This window comes from Diplotaxodon limnothrissa, linkage group LG10 (genome assembly GCF_057381915.1).
Source record: "Diplotaxodon limnothrissa isolate DT_005_m linkage group LG10, D_limnothrissa_male_GT1.1, whole genome shotgun sequence".
NCBI lineage: Eukaryota > Metazoa > Chordata > Actinopteri > Cichliformes > Cichlidae > Diplotaxodon > Diplotaxodon limnothrissa.
The window spans coordinates 14,761,635-14,774,906 of record NC_140605.1 but is presented as its reverse complement, the minus strand read 5'-3'; the positions used below and the strand labels follow the sequence as shown (position 1 = coordinate 14,774,906).

The 13,272-nt window shown below is 41.0% G+C and overlaps 3 protein-coding genes across 3 annotated transcripts in view; all 3 read right to left on the bottom strand.

The window, feature by feature from the left end:
* Positions 1-1,289: 1,289 nt before the first annotated feature.
* On the bottom strand, positions 1,290-2,304 carry LOC146624068 (C4b-binding protein). The gene is made up of 4 exons (XM_085364877.1): positions 2,199-2,304; positions 1,902-2,066; positions 1,633-1,800; positions 1,290-1,540 (listed from the first exon to the last, which is right to left on the bottom strand). Exons 1-4 carry the CDS (start codon positions 2,302-2,304, stop codon positions 1,290-1,292), a joined length of 690 nt encoding a protein of 229 aa, XP_085221003.1.
* Positions 2,305-5,170: 2,866 nt separating this feature from the next.
* On the bottom strand, positions 5,171-9,244 carry hinfp (histone H4 transcription factor). Its single transcript, XM_085363650.1, has 9 exons — positions 8,852-9,244; positions 8,263-8,489; positions 7,641-7,752; positions 7,358-7,510; positions 7,194-7,271; positions 6,553-6,673; positions 6,308-6,446; positions 6,095-6,219; positions 5,171-6,023 (listed from the first exon to the last, which is right to left on the bottom strand). The coding sequence occupies exons 1-9, from the start codon at positions 9,006-9,008 to the stop codon at positions 5,657-5,659; spliced, it is 1,479 nt and encodes a 492-aa protein (XP_085219776.1). The 5' UTR covers positions 9,009-9,244; the 3' UTR covers positions 5,171-5,656.
* Positions 9,245-10,050: 806 nt separating this feature from the next.
* The window catches only part of dpagt1 (dolichyl-phosphate (UDP-N-acetylglucosamine) N-acetylglucosaminephosphotransferase 1 (GlcNAc-1-P transferase)), a 4,452-nt gene continuing 1,230 nt past the window's right edge, over positions 10,051-13,272 (bottom strand). The window contains exons 4-9 of the mRNA XM_085364453.1: positions 13,270-13,272; positions 13,095-13,179; positions 12,790-12,978; positions 12,602-12,689; positions 11,113-11,268; positions 10,051-11,021 (exon numbers count right to left, since the gene is read on the bottom strand). The exon at positions 13,270-13,272 is cut by the window's right edge and continues 144 nt beyond it. Coding sequence (XP_085220579.1) covers positions 10,956-11,021; positions 11,113-11,268; positions 12,602-12,689; positions 12,790-12,978; positions 13,095-13,179; positions 13,270-13,272 — 587 coding nt within the window. The 3' untranslated portion in view covers positions 10,051-10,955. The remainder of the gene's footprint in view (positions 11,022-11,112; positions 11,269-12,601; positions 12,690-12,789; positions 12,979-13,094; positions 13,180-13,269) is intronic.

Sequence of the window (13,272 nt, the reverse complement as noted above, 5' to 3'; positions counted from 1 at the left end):
TTAAAATATATAAAACATATAAGCCATTAAATGGGAGCAGAGGTCAAAACTTATTAAATATTTTGTCATATATCTTTTGAAAATCTTTGATTAGTGACTTGCTTTCTCCACACTACTTCTTACCATTTTTTAATTTGGAACTATATCAAGTGTCACAGGCCTGCCTGGAAGCCTAATGCTCAGTAGTTGTTTTGTGAGGAGCGATGGGATGATGGACACGGGGGATGACTGATAATATAATCCAATCAGAATAATATTAGTGCCATCTGTAAAGCTCTGCTTCAGGTCTGCATGGCTCAGAAATCATCGCTTTAAATGTTAAACCTTTGATTTCAAAGACATGAGTAGTTTTTAATTCATTTCACATTCATACAATTGGCTTGTGATATACATTTCTCAATAAATAACTTGAAAATAAAAGTACACACAGCATGACACCTAAAGTATAAATGCTGTTAACAGTTCTACACCACTCTCTCTGTTAACTCTGACCCCTGAACAAACATCTTATAACAAGATTAAGGTCTCAGCACCTTCCACGACAGATGGGCTGAGAGGAGACGCAAGATGCCAATCTCTTTGGCTTCACTTCCCTCTTTCCTTGTTTCTTTGATTCCCATCCTTATCTGAGGAAAGTAAACATGTGCATGTGTTTGCAGACATCCAAGCTAAATATAGTATGAGATTGAGATATATATATATATATATATATATATATATATATATATATATATATCTATCTATCTATCTATCTATCTAGACAGGAAATAATGTTGAAAAGCCCAAAAAATCAGCCAAAGTCGCTTTCTATTTCAAATAATTGCTGAACTTGAATCTAATCTAAACCTCTCAGGTGCCTTTCACTAAATTTGTCCTCCCTTTTGTTTTCTGACCCTCTCGCCGCTTTGCATCCTAAAGAGTGACTTAACACTGGCGTGCCAGAAGGATTTGTTCTTGCCATGTAATCCTTTACATACAGAAAGCAGGCAGGCAGGCTTGGAGTGTGTGCCGGAGAGATTAAATTATTGTCCTTAAACACCCAGATTTGTTCTTAAAATTGGATGAAGCAGCAGAAATGCAGCGTGACTCTTTGGTCTACAGCCGGTCTGTGTCTCCTCTTTGTCTGCAGCCTTGTTACACTGTAAGCATCTCTGTGTTTTAGCCTGCAGACACTTGAAAAAAACAAAACAAAAAAAACAAAGCAGATATCATTCCTGAAAGAAGGATAGCAAATTCATGTGTAGAGCAATATTCAAATGTATTTGTACACAGACAGCACCGCAGCATGCTCATTCTGCTTTGCATTTGTCCTGACAATGTGGAGGTGGAAGCAACTCACCACACGAGAAAGCGCAGTCACAAATGCAAGGGACACATTGTGCAAAGAACCGTTTCCAGCCGGTCTCCTTCTTCCTGCAGTTGTCTATCTGAGAGCAGCCTCGTTTGGGTGGGCCGAAGTAGCTCTTACCCACGCAGGTGGAGTTGCATGTCCCACTCAGTTCACGCTCGCTGATTTCAATCTGCCCCTGCTTACACATTCCTAAAAGGCAGGTCAAAGAGCGTAAATGTTGATACTGGGTCAGAAAACCTATTGTTGTTGTTGTTGTTTTGTTGCGGTTTGTGTGGACTCACGTAGGCAGATAGGTTTTGGAGTCCAGAGGCCATTAGGCTGACATGATCTGGTAGAGTTTCCAATAAGCCTGAATCTTGAGCGGCAGGTGTACCTCACCACAGATCCCACCCACCAGTCGTTACCATACACTGCTCCATTGTAGTCCACATCTGGCCTTCCACAGTTCACTGACACACAGAGAAAAGGAAATGCAGGAAATACAAAGCACAAGACGAAGGTATTTTTAACAAGTGACCTTTTGTTTCTTCGCTCTGATTCTGTGTCTTACCTCTGCACAAGGATTTGTAGCCGAGCCAGCAGCAGCTAGAGTCTCCACAGCGATCTCTCCTCAGCTCCCGGTGCCGCGCTTTACAACCTCCTAAACAAAGCGGGGCTGACCCAGACCAGTATGTGTCATCTATGAAATTCGGCTGGGAAATCGATTCGATCTCACCTGAAGAAGAAAAATACTAAATCATTGGCTTCTTAATACGCAAGGATTGGACAAACATTCATGTATGCCATGACTTAGTAACCAGAAAGTTAGTGAAGAATAGCATTACAGTGTCAGAAAAGGAGATCTTACCACTACCTTCCAGCTCTCCATTCCACTCAGGAAACTGAGATGTCCCTCTGTGGATGGACCCAAACAACAACAGGAGCAGCAGTATGTAAAATCTCACAGTTCCCATCTCCTGATGAAGTAGTTTTTCTAAAAAAAATGTTTTAGGTGCACCCAGGAACCAACTAGAAGCATTATACTACGCCATCACTAGACTATGAAGCCATTAGAATCAGTCCCAGGAGAACCGAGTTCACTCACTGGAGGAAGAGGAAGCAGCGAGAGAGAGTTTAAGTAACGCTTCAACTAAGCTCTGTGTGCTGCCTAATCTTCTACAAACAGCTAATGCTGTGCACTGTTTATCATCCTGGGACTCCACTTGGGCAAAGCTGTGTCACGATTTTGACACCTGATTAGAGCTGGGCGATATGAGATTTTTTCATATCACGATATGTTTTTTTCATTTCAGGCGATAACGATATCTATCACGATATAAGCCAAATAACTATATTTGTAAGATTTAAATGTGCCGTTGCTCACAAGTAAAATGTGAAATAATCAGCAGCTTGTTTTTATTTAAATATTTATTTCCCATAATAAGTTCAACAGGGTAGATGTACTTATGGAACATGAGACTTTTTCAGATAAATAAAGGCAAATATTGCAAACTACACAAAAGGCAGCCGCTAAAGCGTTTAAGTTTCAAAATAGAACAAACGAAACAGACTAAATTGTCAATTCCACTTAGAAACAAAATATTAATTCTAAAAATAAATCTTAGTTTGTTTTACAGAAGAACAGACAAAACTGACTAACTTTTGTCAATATCAAATAAACTGAGAACTAAAAGGAAATTCTCAATCTCTCCTTGTTGTATAGCTGAGCTTTTCAAACAGTTTTAACAGTTACTTTAGTCTGACAAAAGCCGAATGACGAATTAGCGCTTCCAGTCAGAGACTGAGGCTACGTCCACACGTACACGGGTATTTTTGAAAACGGAGATTTTCCGTTTTCGTTTTAAAAAATAATCCCGTCCACACATAAAGGCAGAAATGAAGGAAAACGCTGCTATGAACATGCCAAAGCAGCAGGTGGCGCTAGATTCCTAACCGTGCCGAAATGTTGGCCAATCAGAAGTCTAGAAGCCTCGGTGGGAAAAAGTAAACAAAGCTGGGGCATAGAAGCAGAACCGAGTCGTATGTGTGGAGGGACAGTAACTGTGTGTATATGTAAGCATTTAAACACTGCAGAGAGTAGAATTAACAGTAACAGTATTGTAGAAATTCATTTCACCGAAACAATAACGTGGCGCACAGTGTGACGCATGCTCCAGTTTATTGTATTTCCAGACTTGCTTTCGGCACAATTTACAGTGCACGCTACTCTATTTTTTGTCAGACTTGAAATAGCCGAAATACCTTCACACTACGGAACTTCTATGGCTCTTCCGTTTGACAATCTCTCCGGCATTGGAACCATCATCTTTTTTCTCTTCGGTCACGCTCGGTTACCCGCTGGCTACTTCCCAAACAAACACACGTGCGGCTTGGCACTTGTGCTGTAGTAACAAGCCACGCGACGTGACGCTGCGGCTGTGATTGGTTCGGCTCTGCGCTACTTAATTTGGATTGGCTGACCTTTTTTTTTTTTTTTCTTTGAGGACAAGAGCGGCGAGGTCTATCGCGATAGCTTAATTTCTCTATCGAGTAAAAGTTATATCGCGATACATATCGTTATCGTTCTATCGCCCAGCTCTACACCTGATCAAAGGTTTTTATAGGTTTAAAGCAGAAGAGGGATGAAAGAACGACCGTCTCCAAATTGATGAGACGAGTGATGGATAACAGAGGTACTTGTACCTTAAACACAGACGCTTTATCCAATGCACATCATTCACATTAGATGGATTAACTAAAATATATGAAATATATATAATTATATAGAATATATTGAGAGAAATATAGAACTTTGTTTTGGTCAGCATGAAAAATTGTAATGGTTTTCTGGGGTTTTTTGTCTTTCTTGTATGAGAAAAGCAGAAAACAAACCTAATGTTGGCCTTGTTGCTTGAAAACAACCTGCTGAAGTTCAAACAAAGAAAAGAAAGATGATTTAAGCGACTTTGAACATAGCATGGTTGTTGGTGCCAGACGGGCTGGTATGAGTTCAACCCTTTTTAGAGTTTACAGAAAATGGTTTGAAAGAGAAAATATCCAGAGAACAGTATTTCTCTGGCTGAAAATGTAACTTTATTATAACCAAGGTATGCAAAAGAGTATCTCTGAATGTACAACTTGACCATCCATGAAGCAGATGGGCTGCAGCAGCAGAAGACCACACTCTGAGCGCCACTCCTGTCTCCTAAGAACAAGAAAAGCAAGCTAAAATTTCACAGGCTCACCAAAATTGAATAACAAAAGATTGAAAAGGCAACGCCTGGTCTGATGAGCCTGGATTTCCATTGTAATGCATCATGTCACAAAGCTTAAGTCATCTCAAACTGGTTTCTTGAACATGCCCTTAAGTCACCAGATCTCAATCCAATAGAACTCTTTTGAGATGTTGCAGGACGGGAGATTCACATCACGGATGTGCGATGACTGTGTGATGCTATCATGTCAAACTCTCAGAGAGATGTTTCGAGCACCTTGTGGAATCTAAGCGACAAATAATTAAGGCAGCTGTGCAGGCAGAAGGGGGTCCAAACTGGTACCAACAAGGTGTAACTAATGATGTGGGTGGTGAATGTGGACGTTAACAATACTACAGAGACAACGTTTAGATTTACAGCTCAGTTGAGTTCAGTCAAGACATTTTAGACGATTGAGATGTCAATTATACAGCCGTGTATATCAGTAACAGAGCTGCAGGAGTGCAGTTAGATTTAGCAGGTGGAGCTAAAACAGATGATGAATGTATGTAATACATAAAGAAAAAAGTTCACTCTTAAAAAAATATTACAAAACATAAAAAAATAGACAAAAAGGTTTCACGTGTTTATTCAAGTTTAACTGGGAAAGGTACACACTCTGCGAGATAAGGTGAGCCCTCTTAGCTTTAATCCAGATTCTGTTGAATATTAATGACAACACGACGTCCCATGACTCATGTTCTTAACCTTTAAAGGTTTCAGCTGATGTATCTCTGAATTTGATTGATTGAGAACCCAGCAGGCAGTGCAACATTAGCCTTCAACTGTCTCGACAGATTTTACAGCACGAGACACGAACATCTAACTGAAAACAGTTTAAAATTAAGATGCTACACATTAGCAAATAAACACATAAAAAACAGTTTACTTGCCTAATATAGGCTTACATTCAACATGAATCATAACAGTACGTGTTCCTTAATTCAGATGTTATAATTTAAGTAAAGCAGTTCGCTTTCTGTTCAAATCCAAGCCAGGTTTTTGTAGAAGTTCATGAATTCCAAGAAGAGTGTGACTGTGTACTTTGTGCCTGCTCAGGATGTGCATCAAGTCAAAGCACCTCCATCTCCTGTTGCTGAGCAGCATCCTGGAGCTGCAGCATTACAGACTCCTCTCCTGCCTGTGACAGTCCTCCAGTGAGGACATACAGCATGCCCTCTTCCTGTCCGCCTTCCTCAGCGCCAACTGTCGAGCCTGGCTCGTCGATCCTCTGCTCTTCCAGCAGCACCCCTTTCAATTCCACCTGCACCTCTGCAGGAGCTGCTCCTTCCTGCAGCTCCTGACCTTCCGTCGGCTCGCTGCCGCCGTCCTCCTCCGCTTGCCTGTTTTGTCTTTCTCGCATCAACTGCTCGGTCAGCTCCACGCTCTCGTAGCGAATCAGCTGCAGACGCAAGAAACCATCCTCGTGCTCCTTGTACCTGTCAAGAGCGAATAAAGACTTCAAGCGTTGCAATAGCTATTACTGCAGCTGCTTCACTGCAACACTCACCTGAACCTGGGGTGTCCGGACGGCCACTTAAATTGGTGCTTTTTGTGCAGATGGACAGTTAGGTTGTTGCCCCTGGTGAAACACTGGCCGCACACATGGCACTTGTAGCGAGCTACAAAACTCCCCTGGTTATGGAAATAAAACACAATCATCAATGAAAACATCAAAAATCCCTACTTGAACGCAAGTTTAAACAAACACTTCAAACATCACCTCGTGCTCTCTTTTGTGGTGAATCTTCATGGTGCAAGCGGCTCGAGATGTAAAGCCACAGCCAGGGACGTCACAGTGGAAGGCTGACTCGCTGCTGTGGGTGTCCAGATGTTTGCGCAAGTCGACCAGATTCTTACAGCTGTGAGGTTTTTTGGGTTTTTTTAAAAACGGTGGGAGCAAATGTCATTGTCTGTTTAATAACTTAATCCTGACTTAAATTGGTGAAGTTTCAGGGGTTTGGGTACCTGTACTCGCAGTAGTCACAGCTGTATGGCTTCTCGTTGCTGTGGCGGAACTTGATATGGTTGCGCAGTGAAGAGGGCGACGGGCACGTCATGTCACATAATGGGCATTTGTAGTGGCTCACTGTCCCAATAAAGCAGTGGGGAAATTAAATTTGTCTATATTAAGACTACAGAGTTGTTTGTTGGCAACAGGATTTCTTCACTCACTCACAACAAAGTGCATCACATGCTCAGCAGATCAAAAATAGACACTGTGAAGGACTGTTTTTATTTTTGGTTGCGTCAAGCCAAGAAATAGTTGTGAAATGCTTCATTTTAAAACTGGATGCTCTCACTATGAAGCAGAAAAGATCCAGAAAGATGCTGATTAACTCATCTGGCTCACAGTCCATCACAATTCCCGGGTTATTGTAATGTGTGACATGCAGAAATAAAGTCTTAGTCTTAAACACAATCTGAGTGAAGACCTGGTAGATGAACAATGTGTGAAAGCTTCACCTCCAAGAGTATGGAACAGATTTGCTTCATACTCCAGGAGTATCATTTTTTGTGAATTGTGTATGGATGGACACCTCATCATGGCATAAGCTCATGTGTAAAAAAAAAAAAAAAAAAAAAAAGCACAATGAAGCATAACTGACCGTGGGTCCTCATGTGGTCCCTCAGAAGTCTTTCTGTTGCAAAACGTTTGGAGCAGTGTGAGCACTGGAACCTCTGACCTATGTGACACGACACAGATTGTTCGATTATTAAAGGTTTTTTTTAACATTACTAAGCTTAATTTCATAAATCTGACAGAATCTACCTTCCATGGCGCTCTGTCGTATGATGTGGTCAAACAGCTTTGTATTGTTGGCATACATCCCCCCACAGCCGGGACATGCCACCACCTTTTCCTGAGTGTGGCTGCGCAGGTGCTCTCGCAGCTTAGGACGGCCTTTAGCAGTCGCTTCACAGTCTGAAAATGACAGGCACAAAACCTGGATTCAAAAGTCTGAAATCCTCAGCTCGACACTGAAAATGTACAGCTGTACAATCTTCACTTAACATTTACAGTTGAAAAAAAACAACAAACACTGTAAGCGTACCTTTCCATCCACAGCGGATCGGGATTTCACAGTCTCCTGTAGGTATCTCTATGCACAGGCTGTGCATTTCCACATGGCGATAAAACCACTCAGGGTTTTCATACGGTGGTTGCTTTAACACATGTGCATTAAGAGAGTTACAGAGCCACATGTATTATTAGTTTAACTCTACTACACAGATCATTTAAAAACTCAGAAATACTGGGTTCAGGAACACTAACAGAGATCTGAACACAGTTCACAGTGCCATCCACAAAAGCAGGTTAAAGCTTTGTCATGCAAAGAAAAAGCCATTTATGAACATAATCCAAAACACTGCTGTCTTCTCTGGGCCAAACCTCATTTATAATAGAGTGAAGCAAAGCAGAGACCTTTTCTGATGTCAGACGAATTAACATTTGCAATTCTTTTTGGAAAACATGGATGTCATGTTCTCTGGAGTGAACAGTGGAGAGACTAGCCAGCTTGTTTTCAGGCTTCGGTTCAAAACCCTAGACCTCTCACGTTACGAAGTAGCATTAGTGTCTATAGAACTGGCAGCATAAGATTTGGGAAAGCTCCATCAATGCTCAATGTATCTGCTACTCTCGTCTTTCACCAGCAGCAGATACAGCAAACTTACTTCACATTCCTCCCAAAGGCAGACAAAATTATCTGGGATTTCAGGGATGATGTTGCGATTGTGGTAGGCGATGGAGCAGTTGCCGATTTTTGGATGGGCACTGAGAACCTGCTGACCCAGCTGCTTTAGTTTAGTGTGATAACAGTGAAAGAACACGTGTCGCCGCAACTCTTCAGATCCCTCCACGGAGCAAAAACCACAGTCTCTCCACAGACAGCTTCTCTCCCCTTTGCACAAAAAGTAAAAGAGACTAGATTAGGAGGAATCATCACTTTGGGCAAAGGATCAGTATGACTTATCTATCTGAATGCCTTGTTTATCATCAGGACTTTGGATGCCAGCAAAGTTAAGTAAATTAATCCAATTCAATATCTAGTGGCCAAATGTTATGAATAAGTAGCTGATGGATAAAAACTCTCGTCATTTCTAGTGGTGGTCTAGACGTGCAGTAAGTGAGGCCACACTGGTTAAGGCCTATTGAACCAAATCATTAAAACACGTTCCTGTCCAGCTCCTCACGCTACATCTCCAAAACAAACACCTCAGCTATGGAGGTGCCACACGTACACGAAGCTGCGTTTCACCTCACCCTCTGTTTCTTCTTCCTCCTCCTCCTCTTCCAAAGCACTTAGATGACCCTCCACATGCTTGCAAAAGTTTTCCATCCGATTAAATGATTCCTGGCATGAACCCCACTCACACTCCAGCTTGAGTGCTTTCTTCTGCATTCGCTTGTTAGGAGGCATCTCTCCGAGTCACAACTGGACTAAATGTCAGACGTTTCGCTCCAGGACCGAAGTCGCAAACGCTGTTTGACCATCACCTGACCGCCCAGCAACTAAGCTGCTAGCTTACATTAAACAGTCTCCACAGTGTTGCTGAAACACCAGCAGAGAACTATTTAATAAGCTAAAAGCATAAATTGTTATAAGCTTCACGACAGCGTTAAAAGAGAGCTCGTATTCATCGGACCTGTTCTTCTTCCGTCCACAAACGCGGGCTGTCCAACAACACCGACGTTCCCCTTGAAACAAAGTTTAGTTAAATAGTTCCTACGCAAAAAAAAATTCCTTTTTGTATTTACAGTTAACAATTGGAAGATATTTACAATAAATCTTCATTTTTATTGACATTTATTCAAATATTTTACTTAAGTATAAATTTAGGGCATTTATGCTCCTATAATTTTATTTTATACTAGTGGACACTGTGTACATTTTAAAGGCAAAAATATCACCTTACTACACGCTTACAATTATGGAAGACCAGAAGAATTCCACACATCAAAATCAAAGTATTTTGTGCTTTAATCATAAGTTTAGTGATGTCTAATTAAAGATTATGAAAAAGTATTTGGTAAAAGATTTTACTAGCGCACATTTCATTGCACAATTCATTAATAAAGCACAAAATGTTCTGTTTTGAGGTGAGTGACTCTTTGGGTCTTCCATGTCAAACAACCCACAACCTGTTCCCGTTAGGCGTCGCCACAGCGGATCACCTGCCTCAATCTAACCCTAACACTCTCTTCTGTCTCACCAACCCTCTGCATGTCCTCCCTTTCAGCTATTTGTATACAATGGATAAACAGGTAATGCTAAATTTTTGGTAAAATGTCTGCACTTCAATTGTATATTGATTGCTTGTGTTACAATTCAGCATGAGAGAGGTAAAACCACACAAACTGTGACTTGGTCCCATTTCTGAACTATAACGGAAACACTTTAAGCACTATAATTTAGCACACTTTCTCCCAAGTATTAATACAACACAATCTTACATCATCATTTTTCCCGTTTTTATTTGATAATCTGTGCCTTCAATCTCAGTAAACAGTTTTGCACTTGTAATTACATTCCTAAATAAAAAAGTCCAGTGCCAGTTGACTTCACGTTGATGCTCTTTCTGAAACCGTTGGGATGATGCTCAGTCCTAAACAACACGGCTATATATTTGATGAAAGAAAAGCAAAGACGATCAGTTATCTTTAATCGGGATGTGCTTTTTCCACAATCAGGACGTGGTCATGTGACTTCATGACCTCTATTTAATCATCTCCTCACACTTTATTGATGACTACACTCCTTTGATATTTCACTGCTGTTCTTCACAACAATCATTTTGTTGTTGTGACTTTTGTTGAGAGGGAAAAGAAACAACCAAGAAGCACTAAATGAGTTTAATATTCCTACCATAACTGCATTAAAGTGTAAGTAGGCACATTTTCTCTCAACAGCAGGTTAAAGCAGTATGTGAACATGTGAATATTTGACCAGTTTTTAGAGGATTTCTACATTTGCAAGTCAGCGATGTCTGCTACACCGAAGATCAAAACTTGACAGACTTTCTTTTTAAAAACCAAGTATAAAAATATACTTTCAGGTTGAACACGTGGGGTGATTAAGACCCAGTTACATTTCCCTGACTGTAATGACTGAATCCCAGGAGAGCGCTACTGTTGGCATCAAATCATTAGCCGTTCTGCTTGTACATATATATGAAAATGTTGTGGTGAAGTTAAATAAAGCTTTAATCCTTGCTCTGGGTCTTTACTGCAGAAAGAGTCTGAATATGAAAAATGTCAGTGAGGTAGTGGAAACTATTAAAAGGCAAATGAACAGTGAGCCTGTAAAATAGTTCCACAGCAGTATCATATTTTCCTCAGTCAGCACTCCGTCCTCAGTCCCGGTAATCTAGACGTCATAGAAGAGACGGACGAGATGATAACGGATCCCAAAAGCCACTGCGCTGCCCATCACCTGAGTGAGACGCAGAAATGAGAGGCGAGTCAAACATTTTATGGCTGACAATATTCAGGCATATGTGGATACTGCAGGTGCTCTGTTATACCTGTATGACGAGCATGATGACTGTGAGAGTTCTCTCGTGGACGGGTCCGAGTACTTTCAGCACCAGGTTTATTAAGGTCATGTTGTTGCACTCAATAAAATCACCATCCCCCTCATGGCCTCTGCGCACCTCGAGCAGCTTTAATAACTCTGCCACCTGTTGAGGATTAAAGGTTTTATTGTTATCAGCCAGTAAACACAGCCCGACGCATGCTAGTGGTCTGCCTCAGCTGTGTGTGTGTGTGCGCGTTCATACATGATATCCAAACTTGTGAGTTATTATCAACTTCTCCAATTTTTTTAATTAAGCAAATTAATGTATTGGATTAATTCATCTGATTTTCAGGTTGATACATATGGTTCATTGTCATTTTTTTATGTTGCATGTAACCTGTCCCATGGGCATAATTATTATGTGCCAAATCTAGGTGTGCTGCGATGTGCGGTACAACCTGTATGCAGTGCTGTGAAAAACTAGATACTCCCTGTGATTCATTACATCGTAGAACTACTTTTAATTGTTTTCTGTATGGCTTTATCAGTCAGTCACATTAATGTAGAAGAATTCTGGCCCACTCTTATTGCTTGTTGCTTTATCTTTTTTTTTCTAGGTTAGATTTGCTGCTGTTCTTGGGATCATTTGGGTCATGCAACAGAACAGACAGCTAAATGTGGCCTCACATTTGGCTCTAGTACACTTTGGTATACAGAGGCATTCATGGCTGACTGAATGACTTCACCGTTACCGTGCGTGACACTTGGAGGGATATCATGCACAGCCATATTTGGCCATATTGCTGGGTTTTTTTTATTATTATTTCTCTGAAAACTGTATTATGTGATCACGGATTGAATCTGTTGGAACGCGTGAGAAGACTAACTGTAGAATGATGGACTTCAATTGTTTGGAAATAACTTTATAGCCCATCTCAGACTGATGGGCAGCAACAATTGCTTCTCTGCCATTAATGCTTATATCTTTCTCTCATTGGCGTTTTGTTAACAAGCATCTGAATGCTTCACACCAGCAAACTGCCAACACGTCTGCTTTTATAGAGGCGCTCACACTTGATGATGAACAATTAATCAAGCGCATTTGATCAGCAGCACCTGGCTGCTATTTACCCTGTTATTTTTTTTTATGGAAGCAGTCAGTGCAGTGAGTATTTTACGGGACTCTGTCATACAGTGTATGAGAAAATGTGTTCTGCGTCACAACCAAATAATGCGTCTGGGTTTTAATAACGGACGCTGACAGCGCGAGGCAATTGGAGCAGAAACAATCAGCTTCATTGCCCAAAGCAATTAGATAATTATATTCATAAAGATTTCCTCATTTCATCTTATCAAAAGTCTGGATTTGGTGCTTTCCTCTTTGAGTTGTGATGGGACAAGACCAGCAGCTGACATGATTTACAGCTTAGTTGAGGAGAATTTCTATTAAAGCATGGGAATACTCAAACAGAGAAAACGCAAAAGAAAAGCTTTACCGTCAAAATGAGGTGGCCTAACTTAGAGAGGTCCTTTGTTTTGAATTTAGAGTAGCTCATCCCCAGCTTGCCATTTTCTGGGTTCAACCTTTAGTTAGAAGGAGCATTGGAAGAAAGAAAAAGTTGAGCAATACACATATCAACAGGGTATAATCGTATATAAATGATGTTCATAATCAGGCAGTCACCTCGGGAGCCGGTGCCTGGGACAGGGGATTATGTGAAACAGCTGTGGTACGGAGTAGACAAAGTTAACCACTTGAGGAATGAAGAACAGCAGCATTGTTTTGCTGAAGTGTCCCAGGATGCCGACTACAGCAAAGGTCATCCCAGCAAAGTAGCAGAAAGTATCTCCCACAAACACAGATGAAGGGTACCTGTGACAAAACAGATTACAATCACCATGCTAGAGGGGGACTTGCACATATAGCTCTTTGTTTTTGATTGCAGAAAATATATGTTAACTTTCCCGAGTTTGGTAGACTTATCTTACCAGTTGTGGTACATAAGCGCTAATGTGGTGAAGAAGAACGGTATCATGAAGTAGAGGGAGAAAACGTGGTCATCGCGGTAATCTCCTAATAATAAGAAGAAAGTGCAAAGAACCACATGTTACACAAAATATGTCCAGCTTCTGCACCCGTGTGACGGGAAACGAAAATGCATACCGC